General features: G+C 35.8%; 4 protein-coding genes across 7 annotated transcripts in view; 2 read left to right on the forward strand and 2 right to left on the reverse strand.

Annotated features, from left to right (window-relative positions):
- Positions 1-1104, forward strand: part of LOC107697971 (rac GTPase-activating protein 1-like) — an 11067-nt gene extending 9963 nt beyond the window's left edge. For all 3 annotated transcript variants that reach the window (XM_016498873.1, XM_016498872.1, XM_016498871.1), the window contains exons 16-17: positions 115-226; positions 310-1104. In XM_016498873.1, coding sequence (XP_016354359.1) covers positions 115-226; positions 310-385 — 188 coding nt within the window. In that variant the 3' untranslated portion in view covers positions 386-1104. The remainder of the gene's footprint in view (positions 1-114; positions 227-309) is intronic.
- Positions 1105-2585: 1481 nt separating this feature from the next.
- On the reverse strand, positions 2586-6163 carry LOC107697841 (uncharacterized). The gene is made up of 6 exons (XM_016498691.1): positions 6108-6163; positions 5065-5116; positions 4855-4934; positions 4564-4670; positions 3464-3636; positions 2586-2905 (listed from the first exon to the last, which is right to left on the reverse strand). Exons 1-6 carry the CDS (start codon positions 6161-6163, stop codon positions 2618-2620), a joined length of 756 nt encoding a protein of 251 aa, XP_016354177.1. The 3' UTR covers positions 2586-2617.
- On the forward strand, positions 5026-12118 carry bin2a (bridging integrator 2a). 2 transcript variants are annotated; one of them, XM_016498716.1, is made up of 14 exons: positions 5026-5227; positions 7482-7636; positions 8286-8366; positions 8452-8506; positions 8588-8682; positions 9155-9250; positions 9351-9458; positions 9657-9742; positions 9838-9913; positions 10011-10093; positions 10202-10306; positions 10629-11091; positions 11821-11899; positions 12026-12118. In XM_016498716.1, the coding sequence occupies exons 2-13, from the start codon at positions 7544-7546 to the stop codon at positions 11863-11865; spliced, it is 1386 nt and encodes a 461-aa protein (XP_016354202.1). In that variant the 5' UTR covers positions 5026-5227; positions 7482-7543; the 3' UTR covers positions 11866-11899; positions 12026-12118. The 2 variants fall into 2 exon arrangements, with proteins under 2 accessions (XP_016354202.1, XP_016354203.1); XM_016498717.1 differs by lacking the exon at positions 5026-5227 and adding an exon at positions 6063-6287.
- Positions 12119-19579: 7461 nt separating this feature from the next.
- LOC107697974 (DAZ-associated protein 2-like) overlaps positions 19580-21748 on the reverse strand; it is a 7075-nt gene continuing 4906 nt past the window's right edge. The window contains exon 4 of the mRNA XM_016498878.1: positions 19580-21248. Coding sequence (XP_016354364.1) covers positions 21120-21248 — 129 coding nt within the window. The 3' untranslated portion in view covers positions 19580-21119. The remainder of the gene's footprint in view (positions 21249-21748) is intronic.

A 21748-nucleotide genomic window follows, 5' to 3' on the forward strand; every position in this document is an offset into this window, starting at 1 on the left:
TATATATATATAAATAAAAAAAAACTTCAGTTATTTCATAACATCACCTGATCTTGAACGATTTAGTAATTTTTTTTCTTTGTATTACAATTTGCCTTTTGTTTGGCCCTGTAGCGAGTATGTTTGGGCCCCTTACGACTCCTGACCAGCAGATGAGCAAGACCCCATCCTCCAGCTCTCTCTCCCAGCGCATGAAGAATGCAACTCTCAATGCAATCACTCCAAAGTATGTTTGAATCCTATCGCGTTCTGCCACTGTTCTTTGAGTAGAAGTGAACTAACCATTATGAACATCCCTCCTGTTTTCAGGTTCTCTAGCAGGAGCAGAGCTGCAGTCAGCGTCCCTCGCCAAGGGCACTTCTTCACCTCTCCTCTCCTAAAGTAGCCCTGAAGCTCCTCAAGGCTGAGTTTTTCTTTTTCTTTGGAAACAGCTGCAATATATTACATAATCCTACTTGTATATTTTATGTCTGGTTTGTCCATCAATTTGGACCATATTAACGCTACTCTTTTTATCTGTCAAGTTTTCTAGTAACATTTGTATTTTAGTTGCTTTTAAATGTTTTAATGTACTGTTAACATTCACAAACAAAGCGATGGGCTGATATAAACAGTTCCATCAGTCACTGAGTCCTCAATTAACAACAGAATCTGCATCAGTTTGGGAGTTCTTTATCAAGAAACCTGAACTTGAATGTAGCATCTAGAACAAAAAAGGTTATGCTGTATGCAAGATTTGTATATAGTATAATCTGAAACCGTAACCTTGTGTATTGCTTGAATATTGTAATTGTATGTTTTACATGGAACGACAAGCAAAATCCCAATCTCTTTGGGTTCAAGGCTGTAGTGACCATCAGATTTTTCTATGTAGAGTGTAAACTGTGTGTTTAAACATGGTCAAACTTAGATTTCATAGCCAGTAGATTTAATACAGAATTTGTTAAGATGATGCTGCTAATGTTTCAATTATTCATTTGTATTGTTTGAGAAACACTGCTTCTGAACCCTCTGCGATTTGTGCATTGAGGGGTTCAGGACGGTAAGAAAATTGAGAATATATGCAATTTGTAATGAAAAACACTTGGTGGTTGTGCTTGCGCATTTTGTCTTTCAGCATCATAGTTGTTTTTTGATCATAAATGAACATGGCCAGAATTCTTTCAGATTTTCACTATGGCATTCATTTGTCTTTATGCAGTTTTGGCTCAATTTATTGAATTTTGTACCGCATTTAAAGTAGAAACAAAAAAATGGTGTCCTCTGGGAGAATTGACTGATTTTGAAGGATCTAGTGTACTTCATCCAATTCATAAAAGATTATACTGGTTGGACACTCTTTACTGTATACAATTAGTCATTTTCCTTTCAGTGGTGCCACATTTCAGGACCAGTAGTTGTGCAGCACTGAACGGTCAAGTTTTCATCATTTTAAAAGGGCAATTGTTTACTGTGTTGAACATTGCAGTTAATTTATCAACTCAGTTGCTTTTCAATTTGGGTGGTGTGATATTTTGTAAGACTTGTGCTGTTTGTCAAATACATTCATTTATTGCAAGTCCTTTGTGTCTGTCTTTTAACACCGCATTGGGATTTAGAGTTGGACTGTGACGTAAATGTTCGCATTTAAAATACAATACAAAATCACTGAGGCACAAAGTGTGCCAGAATATGAGAACGGGTGGTTGAATTAATTGAAAGAGAAGTATTGATAGATTTCTTTGAAGAATTTCCTTGTGGGTTACAACTGCAAAGTAACTAGGTGTACTGAAAATGTTATAATGTAGAAACTAGATCCAGGAATGAGGACATCTATATTGTTTTCTTAAGAAATAGTTCACTCAAAAATGGAAGATTGTGGAGATTTAGCATATTACTTGTTCATCAATGAATGGGTGCCGTCAGAACTAGAGTCTAAACGGCTGATAAAAACACAATAGTCCAGTCCATCAATTAATGTAAAGTCGAAAAGCTGTTGGTACTAAACAAAATCAAGACATTTTTAACTTCAAACCATTGCTTTTGGCTAAAATATGAGTCATCCTCAATACATAATATTGCTTTCTCCAGTGAAAAAGTAATTTTATCTGAATCAGAAGTGAAATATGTAAAGATCAAGCACTGTTCTAAGTTGATATTTATAAACATATGTTGGTGGATTTTGATGTGAGGACAACAAGGGATGGACTTTTTCACTGGAGGAAGCTTTATTATAGATTGTAGCCAGAAGTGTCTGATTTAAAGTTAAAAGGCCTTAATTATGGATTAGTTTTTTTACAAACACAGCTTTTCGCTTCAAAAGACATTCATTGATGGAATGGAGTCATGTTGTGGATTATTGTGTTGTTTTTATCAGCTATTTGAACACTCATTCTGACGGCACCCATTCATTGCAGAAGATCCATTGATGAGCAAGTGATGCATTTCTCCAAATCTTTTCAATAGAAACAAACTCTTCTACATCTCAGGATGGCCTGAGGGTGAGTCATTGAAAATTTTTTGGTGAACTATTCCTTTAACTACTCGCACTATTGTGTCTGTATTTCCAGACATTCACAAGAGCTCTCAATGTTCATTAGTAAGCATGAGCAATTACTGCAAGTTCTGTAAATATGCTTTATTCTCCTTTAAATTTGGGGAAGGGCCATAGAAGTGGAGTGTTCTTGATGTAGTTCTGGAAAGCAGGGTCTGATCCCCACTTCTTCATAGTTTGTTTCTCAAGGATGGGGATCCCACTAACGTGTCTCAGTAAAAACCAGACAAAGAGAGGAGAAACCACAGTGAGATATTGAGGACCAGGCATGACGGAGGAAGCGGACAGGAACAGGCCTGACCATTGCAGGATCTCCCCCAGATAGTTTGGGTGTCTGCTGTATGCCCACAGTCCATGATGAATACATTTTCCCTGCGAATACAAGTAGGCTTACATGATTTATGTCTTAACATTAATTAAAATGTCATATGCAAAGTAATAAGCACTCAGGATTTCTTGAAGCTAAATTCAAAATGTTTAATTAAAGGTGAACAGTGTAATTTCTGCATCACTTCCCCTGTCTGCCATTGGTTGGACAACCAGATAGCCCCGCTCCAAACACACACCTTTGGTTAAGCCAAAGTAGCTGGTTAGAATGTTCAAACAAACGAACCAACAAATGGTTCACATATAGTTTCTGTATATTTAACCCATGTGAAAAAAATATGCACTTCTTTGGTATTCCTCCCTTAGTAAAAAAAGGTATAACATTAAAAAGAATAATACATTTGGTATAAAATGGCCAATAACAACCAGAGGGTTAAGAACGGACAGTTTGATCCAGTTTACCATTATCTATTAGAGCACAGGCCTTATAAAATGAACGCTATTATATTAAAATATCTCTTTTATGACGCAAGTTATATGATTTACATGTCATAATTTGGTCGTCTCATCAAATTATTATTATCAGTGCAAGTTATTACTCACTGCGTTATCTGGATCACTCCTAAAATTCCACTTCTGCCAGTCGGCAAGGGCCTCTGTAGCAAAACCCAGCCCCCATATTCCCCATCCGATGTAGTCACGTGGGCCCAGGGGCTCATCTCTTCTCTCACTGTTTAGAATTAGGGTGGGCAACAGGGTAATAAAGACCCACAAAGCTAGAAAAAAAGGAGAAACAAGTTTCATTTTAATGAAAGTTGACTAACTTGATGGCAGTAAAGTTACTTTCCAAGTTGTTCGTAGTGTAGAACATTGGAATAGAATAAAATATTCAAATAGAATAGAATTGAGCTATGTGATCATTATGTGACAGAATAGAACAGTACAGAATAGGTGCACAGTTCAACTTCTACTTGTGTAATTCATAATATAATGCAATATAATATTAAATACTGAAATAGAACAGGTTGAATATTTGATCTTTATTATGTGATACAGAATAGAACAACAAAATAAGTGCAACTTATAAGTTAAACTACTTATGGTATCCGATTCATAATAGAATAGAATACAATATAGAAATAGAATCGAGATATTAGGGTGGGCAACAGGGTAATAAAGACCCACAAAGCTAGAAAAAAAGGAGAAACAAGTTTCATTTTAATGAAAGTTGACTAACTTGATGGCAGTAAAGTTACTTTCCAAGTTGTTCGTAGTGTAGAACATTGGAATAGAATAAAATATTCAAATAGAATAGAATTGAGCTATGTGATCATTATGTGACAGAATAGAACAGTACAGAATAGGTGCACAGTTCAACTTCTACTTGTGTAATTCATAATATTATGCAATATAATATTAAATACTGAAATAGAACAGGTTGAATATTTGATCTTTATTATGTGATACAGAATAGAACAACAAAATAAGTGCAACTTATAAGTTAAACTACTTATGGTATCCGATTCATAATAGAATAGAATACAATATAGAAATAGAATCGAGATATATGATCATTATGTGATATAATATACTAGTAAAGGTACTTTCCTAGTTATCTTTTTGTTGTTGTGACTGAACACAAATGGCCTACTGCGGCCATCAATTAACATTATGCAAATAATCAATAGCCGTGGTTGAAATACCTTGCATGGTCCAGTACACAAAGAATGTCCCAGGGCTGTCTCTGACATTGTCAAATCTCCGGTCTTGTCCTTCCTTTAGGATTCTAAGAAAGAGAAATGTCCCGAGCCTGCAGGACAAGGCCCAATCTGTTACTAATTGACTTATTAACCAGACCTTAATGGATACATTAACGCAACAAGAAGCTGGACTGACTTCACTTTTATTAACGCTGTTAAATCTACAAGACTGAAATAAATAGACCTGTCTTTACTTTATTGAACACTTTTACACTGTTTATCTATCTATCTTACCTCAGACCCCAGGCAGTGACAAGTCCAGTTTGTACGTTCTGTCTAAAGTGGCCAGTTCCGCCCCATACCCGACTCAGATCCTACAAAACAACAAAATTAATCTGTAGTTAAACTGATAAGGCATTCAATATCCTGCCAGATATGGGCAGAGCAGCCAGTCACCTGTGTCCGTCCATTTTAAAAGTGAGGCGTGCTCACTGAATACTTTACCAATGAATCTAGAGACAATTGGTAGCAAAGTTCAAGGATCCTCAAGAGCACACTTCTCAGAGAGAAAGAGGGAATAGCATTCAGTGACCTGGGTTTGAAAGACTGAAATGATTGGATAATATTTGAACTACACTGAAAAGCAATGCAAATTGAATGCTGACAGGTGAGTAGAAGCTATTTTTATGTAGAGAATAAGACTTTGAATTACATGGATAATCAAGTCCTCGTGGATAATTCTCACATCTTCATGTCAGCAAGCCAAGTTGTGATTACTTTCTACATACCATGCATAAGATGCTAATCAATATAGCTGTTAAAATTCATTTATGCAGTATTAAACTGTTTATGTATAACATTATAAACATTATAAAATGGTGTTATAATATATTTTAAATATCTGTACAGAGGTTATTGTTTAAAAAGTATGTTTCTGTATAAATATATTTTAGTTTCGAGGTTTGTGCAAATATGTTTATACAGATTAAAATAGCTCATTGTTTTGCACTTGTACTAATTTATAGGCTCCAAGATCATATCCGAGTTACAGTCGTTCATTTTTTCCACCAGTTTTCTGACAAGTCCCGCCTCTATCTGCAGGATTGACAGTGACGTACCCAAAGTTTGGCCAATTATACGACGGCTACTCTGTAGATAAACTGCTCTGATTGGTTGAAAGGCCGGCTTGTCGAAATACAAGTGCACTTCAGTAAGCTTTAGGATGTGGGTGGAGAGACGTATTTATTATGGTGGTTTCACAACACGTTATTGTAGTTTAGATAACCACCGTCTCGTAATACAATTTACCTAACCTATTTTTCTCGTCCAAAAATAAAAAAAGCTATAAAAAAGCTGCATGAGCAAAACAACTGCAATATTTTTAAAGCGAAATACCATTTTTATGTGTGCATACTAATGCATGAACATTACAAAGCATAATAGATAATATTACTATATCAATATCGTGTGACTACGCCTTTTGGATAAATCATTTACCTGCCAAGTCGTAAAACTTTTCGGTTTTGAGAGCAGACGCTAGTGCCCACCCAACCCACTGAATGGCCAGGTCGGTGACAGCACACTTGGCCACCGCGCTTCCCATGATCATGTCCAGCATGTCCTGATTCTGAAGAAGCAGCAATGTTACAAACTCAGTTCAGTCCAAAAAGCAGATCAAAGTTCACAACATCCACATCTGTGAGGAAGAGGAGTGGTCAATGTTGCTTGTATGTACTGTGGCTTATGGGAAATGTAGTTTGGAAATACCTGTAATGCTTTTTTATGTCTTAGGTACTGCTTATATTAAATAGAATAGAATAGAATAAAGCTCAGTAGCATGTGGCCCATAATAGAATATAAAATAATAGAACGAATGCAAAATTTTACTTCTACTTATCTGATTAGAATAGAACAGAAAAGGGGAATAGAACAAGAATAAGCTGAATGTTTGATGTTCATTATGTTATATAAAACAGAATAGAACAGTATAGAATAAGTTCAGCTTTTTATCTAATTTCTAACATTTATTTATATAGTGCTTTTTACAATATAGATTTTAAGGTAGTTTCACAGTAATAAACAGGAAAATAACAGTGTTGATGTTGCAGAATTTTTAAACAATTTCAATTTCAGCTGTAAAGCAGCTCGACAGATCAGACAATATTGTCATAATTCAGCTCAGTTCAGTTCAATGTTGATTCATAATATAATATAATATTTAATATAAAATGATATAATGACTCTAGCATCCCATACGTTTTGGAAAATGAATGAATTACACTGAACAAAATCATAAACGCAACACTTTTGTTTTTGCCCCCATTTTTCATGAGCTGAACTCAAAGATCTAAGACTTTTTCTATGTCCACAAAAGGCCTATTTCTCTCAAATATTGTTCACAAATCTGTCTAAATCTGTGTTAGTGAGCACTTCTCCTTTGCCAAGATAATCCATCCACCTCACAGGTGTGTCATATCAAGATGCTGATTAGACAGCATGATTATTGCACAGGTGTGCCTTAGGCTGGCCACAATAAAAGGCCACTCTAAAATGTGCAGTTTTATCACACAGCACAATGCCACAGATGTCGCAAGTTTTGAGGGAGCGTGCAATTGGCATGCTGACTGCGCAAAAATAAAAGTGTTGCGTTTATAATTTTGTTCAGTGTATATACTATAATATAGGCCTAATATAATATAATTTCAGCATTCTCCACAAGTGGGCCCTTACATAACCATTCAATATAAAATATGACTCAGGGGCCGCCACAAAGCTCAAATCATGACCGGGAAAGATAAGAAGTTTATGACTTATGACTGTGGAAGAAGCCAAGAGAAGGTGTGTTTGGACAGAATACAGAGGTATGTAAAGACACCAAGTCCACTGTCGTTTTTCTCTAAAAAATTCATTTTATTTCCCAGGGTTGGCCAGGTAATTTAAGGGTCTAACAAAACATTATTCAAGAAGAAAACAAGTGGAGAACATGGCAGAGAGCAAGGCCAGCATCAGCTCAAAAGGAGGGGCCAATGTTCTTGCTAAACGGATGCAGAAACAATTCAACAGAGCACAGGAGAAGGTACGTGGCTGGAATCATAAAACACTATGTCAAGAGCGCCAATGTGATTTCCAAAGTCTTCCTGTTTGAGAGCACAGAGACTTTAGTGTTATTTTCATCCAATAATCAATCCAGTCACATGACATGGGAGTAGCTGACACAGGTCTCTTTATCTACTCCAGCGACAAGAGCCAATGTAAACAAGCAGCTTCTTTCGCTGCTTAACGGTCTCCTTTATTGCCACAATTGTATTTTATTTGACTACTAAGGCTGACCAAGTCACCGTTTACTTTTCTGTTTTCACCTACTGAGTCTGTTTAAGCCAGGGGTATCCAGTCTTGTTCCTGATCTACCTCCCTGCAAACTTCAGCTCCAACCCTGATCAAACACAACTGAACCAGCTAATTAAGATTTTCAGGAGCACTACACAGGTGTGTTTGGGCAGGGATTGAGCTGAACTCTGCAGGTTGATCTGAAGATCTCCAGGAACAGGACTGGGTTTAAGCCCTTCATATCTTGTCATCTCAAAGTGTCTATTGGAGAATGTGCACCAGTGTGTGCTTATCAATATTTCAAGGTTCAGGTGTAACATCCATTGCAGTGCTGTCAGTAGAGTTTGACAATCCCCTTGTCATGGCTGTCAGGTATGTAATATGTGATGCTTTTGCAGGTGTTGCAGAGGCTTGGCAAATCTGAGGAGACCAAAGATGAGCACTTTGAGCACTGTGTCACGAACCTCCAATACCAACAGGTGCATTAGATCTGCTATGGTATACAAAGTGACTGCTTTGAAGATCAAAAGATTGCCTAATATGTCCTTGTGATCTCCTTTGCAGAACGATGGATACAGAATATACAAGGACCTTAAAGCGTACCTCAATGCTGTCACAGGTTGGCTCTTTACTATGAGACTCATATAGGAGATCAGCTTCTTCTGAACAGGATTACTGACTGTCGTTGTATGTTTAACAGTAATGAGGGATGCTTCAAATCGACTGTTTCAGTCCTTGTATGATGCCTACGATGATAAGTGGGATGGTGCAGAGGATCTTGGGGCAGTTGTGGAGGTTAGTCTCAGAGACCACTGTAAGAATATATAGAAAAACAGAAAAGGCCTTCTGCCAGGACATTATCTGTTAAGTTTACATTTAATTTAACCCTAAAACACCTGTGAATATACAGATTTATTTTTTGCATGGTAACAGTACATTGGTCCCTATTTTTAAAGACTTTTCTTAGAGTCTTGGGCAGTCTGTGATGTTTGGACATGAAAGTTACACTTTAAAATCCAAATGCGCGGTCATCAGCGAAATTTCACGGGCAAAGTATGTTCATTGTGCATTTGTCAATAGCGATGTATGAAGCGCTGTTTACTCAGAGGTCACTTCCAAACCAAGCAGCTTTATATTCTTTATACACACTCACAAGCCTCAGCTTTATACACACTTTATTATAAATGATTATACATCCTAAATTATTATAAATTCTCAAATTATAATTACCTATATTAATACAAATATGACTCTCTGTGTCCCAAAGGGAGAAGAGCTTCTGTGGAAAGATTATGAGGACAAGATGCATGATCAGGCATTAATCACGATGGAGTCGTACATGAGCCAGTTTCCAGATGTCAGGGTAAAAATGGCTGCCTCACATACTGGCAAACGCACCTTGCACAAAGCTCTCAATCATTTTTTTAAATGCAGTTTGTATACTATTTTTCTTCATGATTCAGGAAAAGGTGGCCAAGCGAAACAGGAAGCTCGTAGACTATGATTCTACTCGCCATCACCTGACAGGGCTGCAGAATGCTAAAAAGAAGGACGATATTAAAATTGGAAAGGTATTGTATGCCATCTTTGACTTATTTCACACTTTTTTGTTCTGCCCTTGTTTGTAGCCTTACAGATAAGTTCCAACCTTGCAGTCATGTTCTTTACTACCAAAAATGACATTACTAGCAACATTATGATATAATTCAGATTCTTGAAGACCATGTATAGATCTATAGGATTTTCCGTATATGCTGGTGTTTTTATAGGCAGAGGATGAGATGAATGCAGCAAAGGTGATATTTGAGGACATGAACATGGAGCTGAAGATAGAACTGCCTATTCTATTTGACAGGTGAGTTCTGGGGTTATTTTTATAGTACACAGATGGATCTTGTTTAAAAATGCAATATTGATTACCTTAATTTCTATTTGTTCTGCATTATATAGTCGCATTGGATGCTATGTCACAGTTTTCCAAGCCATTTGCAACCTCAGAGACATCTTCTACAAGGAGCTTACCAAGGTAAAGCAAAAGCTGAAAATACAGCTTGAAAATAAAATACTTGGATCAAACAAAAGAGTGATTCCTCATGTTCTGTTTTTTTTTTTTTGGCCCCAAGAACAATGAGGTTCTGCAGACTGTGATGAAAGAGCTGAGCACCCAGCATCCAGACAAGAGCTTTGTTGTGAAGAACTTCAACCGGTATACGGCTTTCTTGTCTGTTCTTCTATATATTTTTCCAATAAACAAGTTAAATATCAGTAGTATAATATTTTACAGTAACAAATTACTCTTTGTTTTCCTTTTAAGCTTTGGTTCCTTGAAGAGAAGGTCATTTAGAGACACGTTGTCCCCCAGATCACTTAAAAGCTTTAAAGATTTCCACACCAGTTACAACCCCAGGGGCTCTCTAAGGTAAAAAAACATAATTTCAGTTTCTCTCTTCGCCTTGCTGATTTAAAACTTGGGAACTAATGCCATCTGCTGGTGAATGTGCATGATTAATAATATAAAGGCAGAAAAAGTGTTGCCATTTATCATTCAAATAACGAGTTACTCTAAAATCTTAAATCAAAAGTCTAAAATGACACAAAGTGCTTGTTTAGTAGTTGTAGCAGTTGTATGTTTATCTGTTTAATACAGTCTATTTTGGCCAAAATAATAATGTGGTATCTTTGTTAGGAGATCTCTTATAAGATGCAAACCAACATATTTCTCTTTGCATTTGCTATTACAGGAGAGACAACTCATCCAGTTTTAGGTCTGACAGACCAACATATGGGTCATACAGCCCTAAGCAGACCAGCCCTCAGCCCCTTAATGAGAACGTCTCTGGTGCCAAAGATGCAAAAGGCAGCCCTACAAGATTAGATTATCATACAGAGGAAGGTACCTCGGCCCATGAGCCACAGCTGGATAACACCAGCACTTCTGAAGATAAACCGGTGGAAGAAGACAGGAAAGCCAAAAAGAAGGAGTCCTCACAAGCCTCAGATCAAGATACACCAAATGAGGAGGAGTCTTCTGAGGAGGACTGTGATGAGAGTGAACTGAAACCAAACTCAAATATCGCTGAATGCTCCAAGATCAAAGATCAAAAATCACCCGAGAAGGTGCGAGACGATGGGCCTTCTGGTGTGGAGAATGGAATAGCTTGTGACGTTAAATCAGATGTGGAACAAGCTGAGGCTTCAAACAATGTGAGTTCTGTAAAGGTGTAAACACATTATAAAACAACCCATATTATATATATATATAGAGAGAGAGAGAGAGAGACATCAAAAACATACACTACTGTTTGTCATTACAGTTAAAAGTTTGGAATAATTAAGATTTTTTTTAATGTTAAAGTCTTTTATATTCACCAAGGCTGCATTTATTTGAAGAAAAATACTGTAAAAACAGTAACATTGTGAAAATAATTACGTTTTACATTTTAATTACATTAGAGTCACATGATCCTTCAGAAATAATTCTAATATGCTGATTTGCTACTAAAGAAACTTTTTTTTTTTTTTTTATTATCAATGTTGAAAACGGTTGTACTTGTTATTATTTGTGTGGAAACCATGATACATTTATCCCCAGAATTCTTTAATGAATAGAAAGTAAAAAAAAAAAAAAGATTTATTTGAAATAGAAATCTGTTGTAACATCATAACCTTTCATTTGCAGTCTGGCAAATGAGCCCGTAGGTAATTATAGCCATGCTTTTAAACAATTCTGAACAATTCATTCCATAATTCCTACTGTTTTATGTTCGGTTTCAAAAATGTAGTACATAGTATACAGTATAATTATATACTGCAGTGTTCAGTAATTAGTAGGCTATTCCATTCTGAACATAGCCATTATGTTCATTCTTTAAAGAAACATAAAAATGTAGTTCAAAACAGGATGTAATTTTGATTTGTTTGACCTGTTTCAAGGCTCTTACCAAGGGTGACCATCCGTCAGGAGAAGTGAACGAGTGAGTGACAGCAGAGGCCCCTAAATAGCAGACAAAAGGTCAGCATAATTTGAGAGCACTTACATGTACAGCTCACACTCATGTTGTGCTCATGTGTTTCATTTAATCCACTATGAGCAGATGGCTCAATGCGTTTTTCATTTAAATGTTGTATCTGTTTACAGAAAAGACAGTGTTTATTGGCAATTCACTGGAATCGGACTGCAAATGCACAACATAACAGAGGACATCAAATGCTGTACTCGCTTGTATTCATAATTTTTTTCATCCTTGATCTTTTGAAATATTTTCAGATAAATATTTAAATTCTGGGTTTTAATCCAAGTTTCTTTTAGAATACAATCACTTTCCTGTATTGTCTTCTATCCTATGTGGTGGTCTTCCTTATGGATTTTAATGTTTTTAGATACACTATATGACATACATCTATCTAACTGATCACAGGAAACAATGGGAAATATTTGTTATGTACTTGACAATTATCCATCATTAAATAACTTTAAATTAACTTGTCACTCAGTTGCCAATTGTTTTTTATTTCTTTTTTTTTTTACATTTTCTTCATTACACACTCAAGCAATTAAACTACTGCTCCAAATCTCCTTTCTCTATTTTTAGAGGTTAGTCTAGAATTCAGGGTGGTGGTTGTTGGTTAATATTAGTAATTTCGTGGAATGCGACTATTGTTTGATTCTTCACGGGAGCGGCAGGAGGAAACACTCGTGAACGCACCCACGCACAGCAAAGGGAAGTCACTCGTTTCGGAGAATCGGCTCATTTGAACTGTTTGTTTCAAAGAACCTGTTCCAAAGTGATTAAATGAATCTTTACGTCATGACGCAATTACGTCAGCTCGCCGTATGGTTCCACAATCAAACGTCCTAATAAAAGCAAATGCATTTTATTAGTTTTTTTTCTACTACGTTTTATTAATTAGTTTAGTAATTTCATGTGTCGCAGTTCAATTTGTTTCAGCTATGCTATAACAAGTGAATAAAATTACACTTAGCCTATTTACATGTGTTAGCGTGTAAGGGCGTTGGTGAAACTTCATACAATTTTCATATTTCCAGTAACGTTACGTTTTCAAATCCCGGTTTGTGACGGCAAAGGCTGTGTTCGAATTCGGTTAAATGAATCGTTTAGGTTACTGAATCGAGATTGAGAACCGCTCAGTCTAGTTGGAGTTTGTGAACCGGTTCAGCTGATTCATCTAAAAGATCCGACTCAAACGAACGATTCGTTCACAGATCGGATATGATCGCGCACTCAAGACAGTTTTGTGGATGAGCTTGTGGTGGCTTTATGCTGTTCTGCCTTGGGTTGAACGCAGCTTACTTTTCATGATTCCTCGGTCTGAAGTTTAATTTTTATCTTTAACTAAAAGTAGTTTAACCGCGACTCTGACACTCAAACAGGTAAGTTTTTTTTTGTTCCTGTTGGGCTGGAAGTACGTTAGATCTGACGGTTTCAAATGGCTCAACAGCTGTAAAATGATCACAGTGATCGTTCACAGTGTGAGAGGAGATTTCTGACTACGATCGATCAAAACAAATAAATGGAATCGTGAGGATTACAGTTTTAGGTGGTCTCTGCCTCAAAACAAACAAACAAACAAACAATCTCACCGGTGCGTGTTTCTTTGCAGCACCTCTAGCTTTGTGTGTAGTGTGCCTACATCACGATGAGAGCCGTTTTAAAATGAGCTTTGTGTTTTAACCCTACGAGATTTGTAAGAAAGCAAGTTAATTCAATTTAGGAAGTGAGACTTATGCCTGCTGCCACAGCATTTTATTTATAAGTTTAATAAGGGTCATTCGACACATGTATACATTATAAGCATGTGGGTAAATATGATTAAATGAATGAAAAGCGAATGCAAACATTTAATGTATGTTAATATAGACATTTTTCCTAACCATAGCATAAAAAAGGGAAAAAAATCTGTCTCTTCCTCATGTCTTATCTGACTTGTCTCCACCCCTGTGTATCCAACTTCTTCACACTAGCATTTTATCCTATCATATACAGTATAGTCCTTGTAATGTATAATAATAATGTCTCATTGCTAAATAAATAATAAATAATCCCATTGCTATGATTTTGGGTGGTAAACCAAAATCAGCATTAAATTATCTTTCTAGTAAGAATTTTGTAGTTTAATTTAAACAACATTTTTAATGTCAACATTTTTCAAGTTTAAAACGGTTTCATTTCAAAACAGGCTTAATTGTGGTCCAACATATATAAAAATGCATTAAAGGAATAGTCCAAACATGTAAATTTGCTGAAAATGTTCTCACCCTCAAGATGTTTGAATTTATTGCAGTGAATGGGTGCCGTCAGAATGAGAGTAGCTGATAAAAACATCACAGTAATCCGCAAGTAATGCACATGACTCCAGTCCATCAATTAATGTCTTGTACAGCAAAAAGCTGCATGTTTGTAAGAAACAAATCCATCAAGATGTTTTTAACTCCAAACAAACTCATCTACATCTTAAATGGCCTGAGGGTGAGCAAATTCTCAGCATATTTTCATTTTTGAGTAAACTATTCCTTCAATTTAGCTTGAAATATATACAATTTATAATTATAATTCAATGTATCTGACAGAATGTTTGAAAAATTACCATATCGTACTAGAAACACCCATTTTATAGAGTGACCCTTAACCTGTGATGTATGTAGAAATATTTTGAAAAGTGGGTTGACATACGTTTTTACAAATTACTTAATTCCCAAAATGTAGAAATGTCTAGAAGATGGTTTTAAGTCCCTGAACATTTAATACACAATTTTCTATTCCTTCTTCCACATGTAAGTGTCCCTCTCTTCAAGCAGTTCCAATAAGCCTCAATGGCACAAACTGTACATCTGTCTCACAACCTAGTGATGTTTGTCCACGTTTAGTTAATGTTTAAACAGCAGTTTACTTAACAAGTCATATCGTCTGTTACAGAAAGGACATATTTGTAAAAAATAAAAGTCACAGTTGGTACTATGGTTTTTTGTTATTGAATTGAGTAAACAAGGTTTATTTTGCTCCATATAGGTGTCTGTTTCAATACAGTTATGACTTTCACCATGACTAGCACACCTGCTGGTAAGTTCTACACCTTGTCTTCTAATATAAAGAGCCAACTAATATAAAGAGCATTAAAAGTTTCCCTCACAGGCTTTGGGTGTGTCCTTTATATCAAACAATGAATCTGAACATTATAATAGGCTAATGTAACATAATCTTGGCACTAACACAATTTATTTTGCATATAATACTTGTACAGTAGTATAACCTGACCTCATTTGGGTCTTGAAATGTTTCATTCGAGGCTGTACTTAAGCATTAAAGCAGCACTATGTAACTTTTGGCGCTCTAGCGGTTAATAAACAGAACTGCACACATCCCGCGGAAGAACATTGCAACCGGAGCTACTTCTCTATAAGTATAAGTTTATGTCTATGGCGATTCACGCAGGTATGTGTTACTCCGCAGCGGTGACGACCCGACCAGGCTACAATAGTCCAAATACAAGTACTTATTATAAGTGTACCGTAGTGATTCGGAATAAGACAAAATCGCGGTTTGGAAGATAAATTCTTCATGATGTACTCGCTCATTATATACATTTAGCAAATTCTGAACACAGAAAAAGTTACATAGTGCTGCTTTAAATAAAATCTATGCACAGTGAATGCCTAACTTGGTGCTATGTTGCATTTCTCCTAATCTGATTACTCTTCAACAATGCTCAACAGTTTCTTTAGCTGGAAATGGTTGTAATTCCACATTTTAGTGAATGTAATCTTGACATACAGGTTTAGTGTGTCATTCTTAGTGTTTTTGTTTTTTTTCTCAGGGATAAATGTTACATCAACAACTGCAGCTCCACCGCAAACAGACACGACTGTCATTGGAGGTAATTGACTTCTAGTGTAATAGATTCTAGCTCATAGTGTAAGATGTCAGTGCAGATCATGATATTAGACTAAAGCCATCAAATTACCTTAATGACTAGGAATTATATATTGTGTTGGACAATCCTAGAAAGCTTTTGTGGGGATGGTATGGGTTTTGTAAGGTGTTGTTCACAGTACATAGTGTTTGCCAGCAGGTCTTATGATGATGCTACATATTAGAGAGAATGTAAGATTATTTTTCTTTTATAATATTATACATGTCTTTACTGTTACTTTTGATGAATTTAATATGTCCTTGCTGAATAAAAGTATGAAATTCCTCAAATGTAAAAAATGTAATTTTAGAGGCTTTAAAATTAAGGCATAATAATACTTTTAAAGCCTCTAAAATTACTTTCAGGAGACTTTATTATTATTTGTAAAGGGTTTTTATGTATTTGTAGTAATATATATTTTATCATTTTTTAATAGGATAACACTTTATTTTGATGGTCCCCTTTAGATATTTTGTTATATTTGTAGATATTTAAGAAACTTTGCAACTACCAGTAATGCTAATTTTATAGTTACAGACTGCTTAATATATCTGAATGCTTTATTTTGATGGTCCCCCAGCAGACTTTCTATTGACTAGAAGTAACTTTTCTATTTTTAGTAATTCTATTTTTCTAATTGACTATTCTACTAACTTTAACCCTGACCATGACCTAACAGTCTACTGATACTCTAATGAGAGTTTGTTGATGTGTAGCTGCAAAGTTACTTGTAGTCAAAATAATGTTTAAAGGGAAACATCAAAATAAAATGTAACCTTGAAGGGTAATATTTCTTCATTTGATCTATTGCACATTGCTGGCTGTTTAAAATTATTTTTCTTTTTTCTCTTTTAGTGGTAATTGCACTGATCCTGGTGACCCTTGTTGTCTGTGGGTTCCTGCTGTACAGATACCTGTGCCACAGTAAGGGTGTTTACAGAACCGCAGGTGAGCCTGCTCCAGGTGTGGACCCTGACCAGGTCTACAATGACACCGTCACTGAAAACAAGAAGGAATACTTCATCTGAACTGCTTGGCATCAGAGGGATTTAACCCATGATCAGTACTGCTGCAGACATCTAAATAGTCTTGTGTAGAGAGGTATATGTGCAAGACATATGGGACATAAACCACCGCTCTATGAAAGAATGTTTAGTTGAAAGGATACAGTTTGAGTTTTATGTTGGGAGGACAAGTTGCTTATTCATGACATCAATAAGCTCAACATCGGTTTTCATTTGGGACAAACTTTTTGTTTTTTTGCTGACAAATTGTTATGCCTGTGTATATAGTTTATAGTTCACTCAAAAAAAATCAAATTTAACTCGCTACTTCAGCAGAAATTACATGAAGGTTCATATACAAGAGTTAATAATGAATTCTTTATCAGTAATTATGGAATTATCATCAGCTATTATTAGAGTTCAGGTAGCATAAGTGGCACTGCACCTCAAATGGCAAACATTGTAGGCACTGTACAAATTTTGTTTTATTCAGTTATAAATCAATATAGTGTTAAAATGCCTTTTTCCTTTGACCATATTGCCTGGCTTTTTATTACTATTTTTTTATTATGTATTGGCAGAATTTTTAGTTTATGAATAGTTGGAGAGTTCACTGTTATAGTGCCTTGTAAAACATTTAAATGTTTTTTTTTTTGGACATTTTATAATACAAGGTTTTTTTTTTTGTTTATTAAAAAATGTTTTTTGTATTTTTTTGTTACATAGGCTTGCTGTAACGGTGCCAAATATAATACCTATGTCATTATTTACAAACACGCTGATCATAATATCAGATGCATATATGATACTTTTTTGTGCAGGGTTACAGTAGAATCTTGTTATGAAAATTGATGTTTTTTTTGTGATTTAAAAATTCGGAGTCATCTTTTTTCATTGCGCTATCAATGTTACTGTAGTTATTAATATAACACATAATTCAATGTCAAATACAAGTTAGTATTTAGCTAGTAAAATCAAAACTGATATTTAATTTGAAATCAATTCTGTGCAAACAGTTTTGTCAGTACAAAAAATATTTTTAAGTTCTATTATGCCTTTGAATAGGATTGTGATTGACAACAATATAATCCATAATCTCCAATCTTGCCTTGGACTAAATGTGGATCGGAAGTGATTGGTCATTTAATCAAACATTTGTCATAACCTGGAGATAAACCTCCAAATAAACAACTCAGCAGACAAAAATATAAACATGAACCATTGAAAGACATAATACAACACAGATTGTCAAAATTCAAAATAGCTTTTATTCTAAATTTTGTTTTATTCTTAAGGTTTAGTATAAAAAAAGTTAAGTGCACCACAATTTCATTGGAGACCATTTTGTCATGTAGCAAACTAGGAAGGACCTTGGTTCCTTGATGCTGCAGTATGCATCCATTACAACCCATCACAATCTTTTTATATTATATATATATAGAAAAAAAAATCAGAAGGGTTCCCTGAACTGTAGTGCCCACATAGACGTATACCATCCATGACTGTCATGGTATTGAGGCTCAAGATAAGCAGTGTATCCGCTACATTGCATACACAAACACACGGTGCCACATGCCATGATAAAATGCTGCGCTAAGATTGGAAAGGGTATTGAGTTCTGAAAGCTTTGCCCTCGTGTTTTTTGCCTAATGTTATTTTGCTAGCCAAGTAAGAATAAATGAAATGAGATTTAAATAAGGAATGACATAAAGTCAGGTTAGGAATAAATGTGAAACTACCAGGTCAGACGTTTCATACTAAAATAAAAACCTACATCACAGAAAATGACAGAGATGGTGCTAAGGCGATGCCAGCATACTTGGCATGTTTTTTTTTTTAACATCAAAATAATTTTTTCCTTTATTTGCAGAGAGAAAATCTACCTGAATGGTCTTTTTATATTCAAATGGGCAAAACCTTTAGAACTGTACTGTAGTGTCGGATACCCAGTGATGCACCTGATACATGTAAAGCCTAAAAAATGAGCCCCATTTGCCAGGCTAGCATAACATTTCCTATTTTTTTTTTCTTAAATCAGAAAATATGTATGGTATAGAGACAAATAATTTGATACCAGTGAATGTATGGAGAATAAATTTGAGTGAACATTTATAAGCACATTTCACCTTTGTGCTATCTAGCAAAATAAGTAGCATTTTAGATTCACAGTCACATCTAATACAGATAACTGCTACAGAACTTATGCGTTGTGGTGTCGAAGAGAACTTAAGCGTTGTGGTGTCGAAGAGAACTTAAGCGTTGTGGTGTCGAAGAGGACACGGCTGCTTTTTGAAGGAGTAGTTCACTTCCAGAATGAAAATTCTGTCATCATTAACTCACCCTCCACTTGTTCCAAACCTGTATGAGTTTCTTTATTCTGTTGAACACAAAAGATGATATTTTGAAAAATGTTGGTATCCGAACAGTTGATGAGCACCATTGACTTCCATAGTATATATTTTTCCTACTATGGAAGTCAATGGTGCTCATCAACTGTTTAGATACCAAGTTTTTAACATATCTTCTTGCTCAAACTCATACAGGTTTGGAACAAGTAGAGGGTGAGTTAATGACAGAATTTTCATTCTGGAAGTGAACTACTTTAAGGTCATTCTATCACTGTTGGGAGTAGAAATGAAGATTAGCAATTAAATGTATTATAAGCGCAAAAAGCAGTGGAGACAACTGCTGGTGCATTCTGTGAGGTTTTCCTTTTTTATCAGGTATTTTTGCTAAACATTTCTAAATCACATTACAGATGAGAGAGAGGAAAACTTTAATCCCTTGCGAAACATTTAAAGAACACCACAATTTCTCAGCCGTTGTATAGGCTGCTACGTATTACCACACTGCTTTGAAAAATCATCAATGCAGCAACAAGTATAACTGACGCTATTTGTATTTAAAAGCATATGTACAAAAGAAATCGGCAAAAACATTTCAGAATTGGTTGACAGTGCACATAAATTAATTTTGTAGTACTCCTAAAATTTTTTAACAATGATAACACTTTATTGAGAACAAAGCTACTGAAAAGTGCATGCAGAAACATCAAGATGCAACTAGGAAACATTGATATATTTTTAAAACACAAACCCCTAGAAAATGCAGTCACAGCAGTCTTGTGCTCTGTCCGGAAAGCAATCACCATCATCTAAATATGATATGTTTGTTTATTTCAGTATGAATCTGTGTGCAGATGTACTATGACAGAAGACTTACAAAAAGCGAAAAGCTTTTAGTGCATTCTTGTCCAGATCTTTGGTACAAGCAGCTCCCCACAAAAAGAAAAAGAGAGAGAAAAAAAAGCTTGATGTGCCAAACCGTTTAAAATACTGAAAATAAATTGTCTTTCGATTAAGCCCTGACCTCTGTAAACAAGTTTACCTTTGTGGAAAATGCCTAAAAAGTTTGTGTAGAAGCACATATAGCTGGAACACACATAACACGCGCTAAACAAGGTGAAACTGCTATACGTACAGCTCTGGGTATCCGACATTGGAGGGAAAATATTGGAAAAAGAAAATATTTTCTGAACCAGTTTAGTTAATCTTGTTCGCTCTCTTTTACTGCATTTAGGTTCATTCATATGTAAATTCCTTTGCTTTTAAACAATGGTGCAGTTTTGGCACCTGATAATATTTATATAAGCTTGCCAAAAGGTACAATACGCCGCCATTGTTTGAATTTGTAAACACACTTGTCTCTTTGATATAGAGTGCTTAAATCTGCATTTTACATATGACAAGACCTTAATAATGACATGAATGAAAGGCGTAGTTAAGCATACTATTCAAAGAGAAAGCTTCAAGTGCATAGCTACTTTACACATGATCTGACTCTTGGCAGTTCTCTTGGCATGACCTCTGGCTCAAGAAGACAACCAAAAACTAGAAAATGTACTGTAAAAATGAAGTTGTAAGAGGTACGCCAGTGTCAAAGGAAAAAATTACCTGGTCTTCACCTTCAAAGTAGTCTACTCTAAATTAGCCAACCAATAATTACGGTAAATGAATATATGATCACTAGAAGTTCAAACCTACAATTGTCATGCGCTTTTTAACTGTGAATACACAATAATTGTGTTATACATTATATAATTGTGATATTACAAAATTATACCAATAGCGGCGTACTCTACCTTGAGTAAGGGGCTCTAAAATATTACATTCCATTAGATTAAATCAGTATTGTGGCTTAGCCAAGCAGCCCCAAGGGAGGCAGGGGTGGGAGAACAGGTAAAGGGAACCAGGGAGAAGGAAGGAGGGCTTCGGTCCAGGGCCAGTGGGGTGCTCACTGTTACCAGATGGTGTAACCGCCGCTGGAGCCACCCATGAAAAAGTTGCCCTTACGTTGTGTCATCACAACATTTGCACCTTGCATGGCTGCCAACTGAGCCGCGTTAGGGAGGTGTCCAGGAGGTGGAGGCTTGAATATGAAGAGAAATATGTAAATCAAATACATATTTCATTAGCTACATTTTCAGTCACGTCTATGCCAAGAGAAAATGTGAAGTCATAAATTACAAAGATCTCAACAGATTGAACCTACAAGGAATTTCACACTTACTGTTGAGTTGAAGGACAAAACAAGCTACAGACGTGTGGAAAAAAAACATCACATTGTGGTGTTTTTTAAAGGGGTCATATGATGCGATTAAAATTTTTCCTTTCTCTTTGAAGTGTTACAAGCTCTTGGTGCATAAAGAAGATCTGTAAAGTTGCAAAGACTTGCTGTGGACAAAGCGGAGTTCAGCCCGGGGTCGTCACGTGTGGTTGCCGCAAGCCCACCGGCCGCTCCTTCGTCGAATCCGCCGGCCGCACCGTTCTCAAGCCCCCGCCCGTTCCTCACTCTAGCCCACTGTGTGTTTTGTTGTGAAAGCGAAACTACTTTGTTTGGTCTTCCAAAAGAGGACACGACTAGAAATC

Source organism: Sinocyclocheilus anshuiensis, unplaced genomic scaffold (assembly GCF_001515605.1).
Source record: "Sinocyclocheilus anshuiensis isolate Anshui unplaced genomic scaffold, SAMN03320099.WGS_v1.1 scaffold78, whole genome shotgun sequence".
In the NCBI taxonomy this organism is placed as follows: Eukaryota; Metazoa; Chordata; class Actinopteri; order Cypriniformes; family Cyprinidae; genus Sinocyclocheilus; species Sinocyclocheilus anshuiensis.

What these genes read in the sequence shown, in the direction of transcription:
- LOC107697841 (XM_016498691.1), bottom strand. Translation starts at nt 6,163, where the DNA reads ATGGGAAGCGCGGTGGCCAAGTGTGCTGTCACCGACCTGGCCATTCAG. An exon ending in AATTGTCTCTAGATTCATTG is followed by an intron (nt 4,935 to 5,064) that starts GTAAAGTATTCA and finishes GTTGTTTTGTAG; the next exon opens with GATCTGAGTCGGGTATGGGG. An exon ending in GGAGTGATCCAGATAACGCA is followed by an intron (nt 2,906 to 3,463) that starts GTGAGTAATAAC and finishes TTGTATTCGCAG; the next exon opens with GGAAAATGTATTCATCATGG.
- bin2a (XM_016498716.1), top strand. Translation starts at nt 7,544, where the DNA reads ATGGCAGAGAGCAAGGCCAGCATCAGCTCAAAAGGAGGGGCCAATGTT. An exon ending in GTACCTCAATGCTGTCACAG is followed by an intron (nt 8,507 to 8,587) that starts GTTGGCTCTTTA and finishes TATGTTTAACAG; the next exon opens with TAATGAGGGATGCTTCAAAT. An exon ending in ACGATATTAAAATTGGAAAG is followed by an intron (nt 9,459 to 9,656) that starts GTATTGTATGCC and finishes GTGTTTTTATAG; the next exon opens with GCAGAGGATGAGATGAATGC.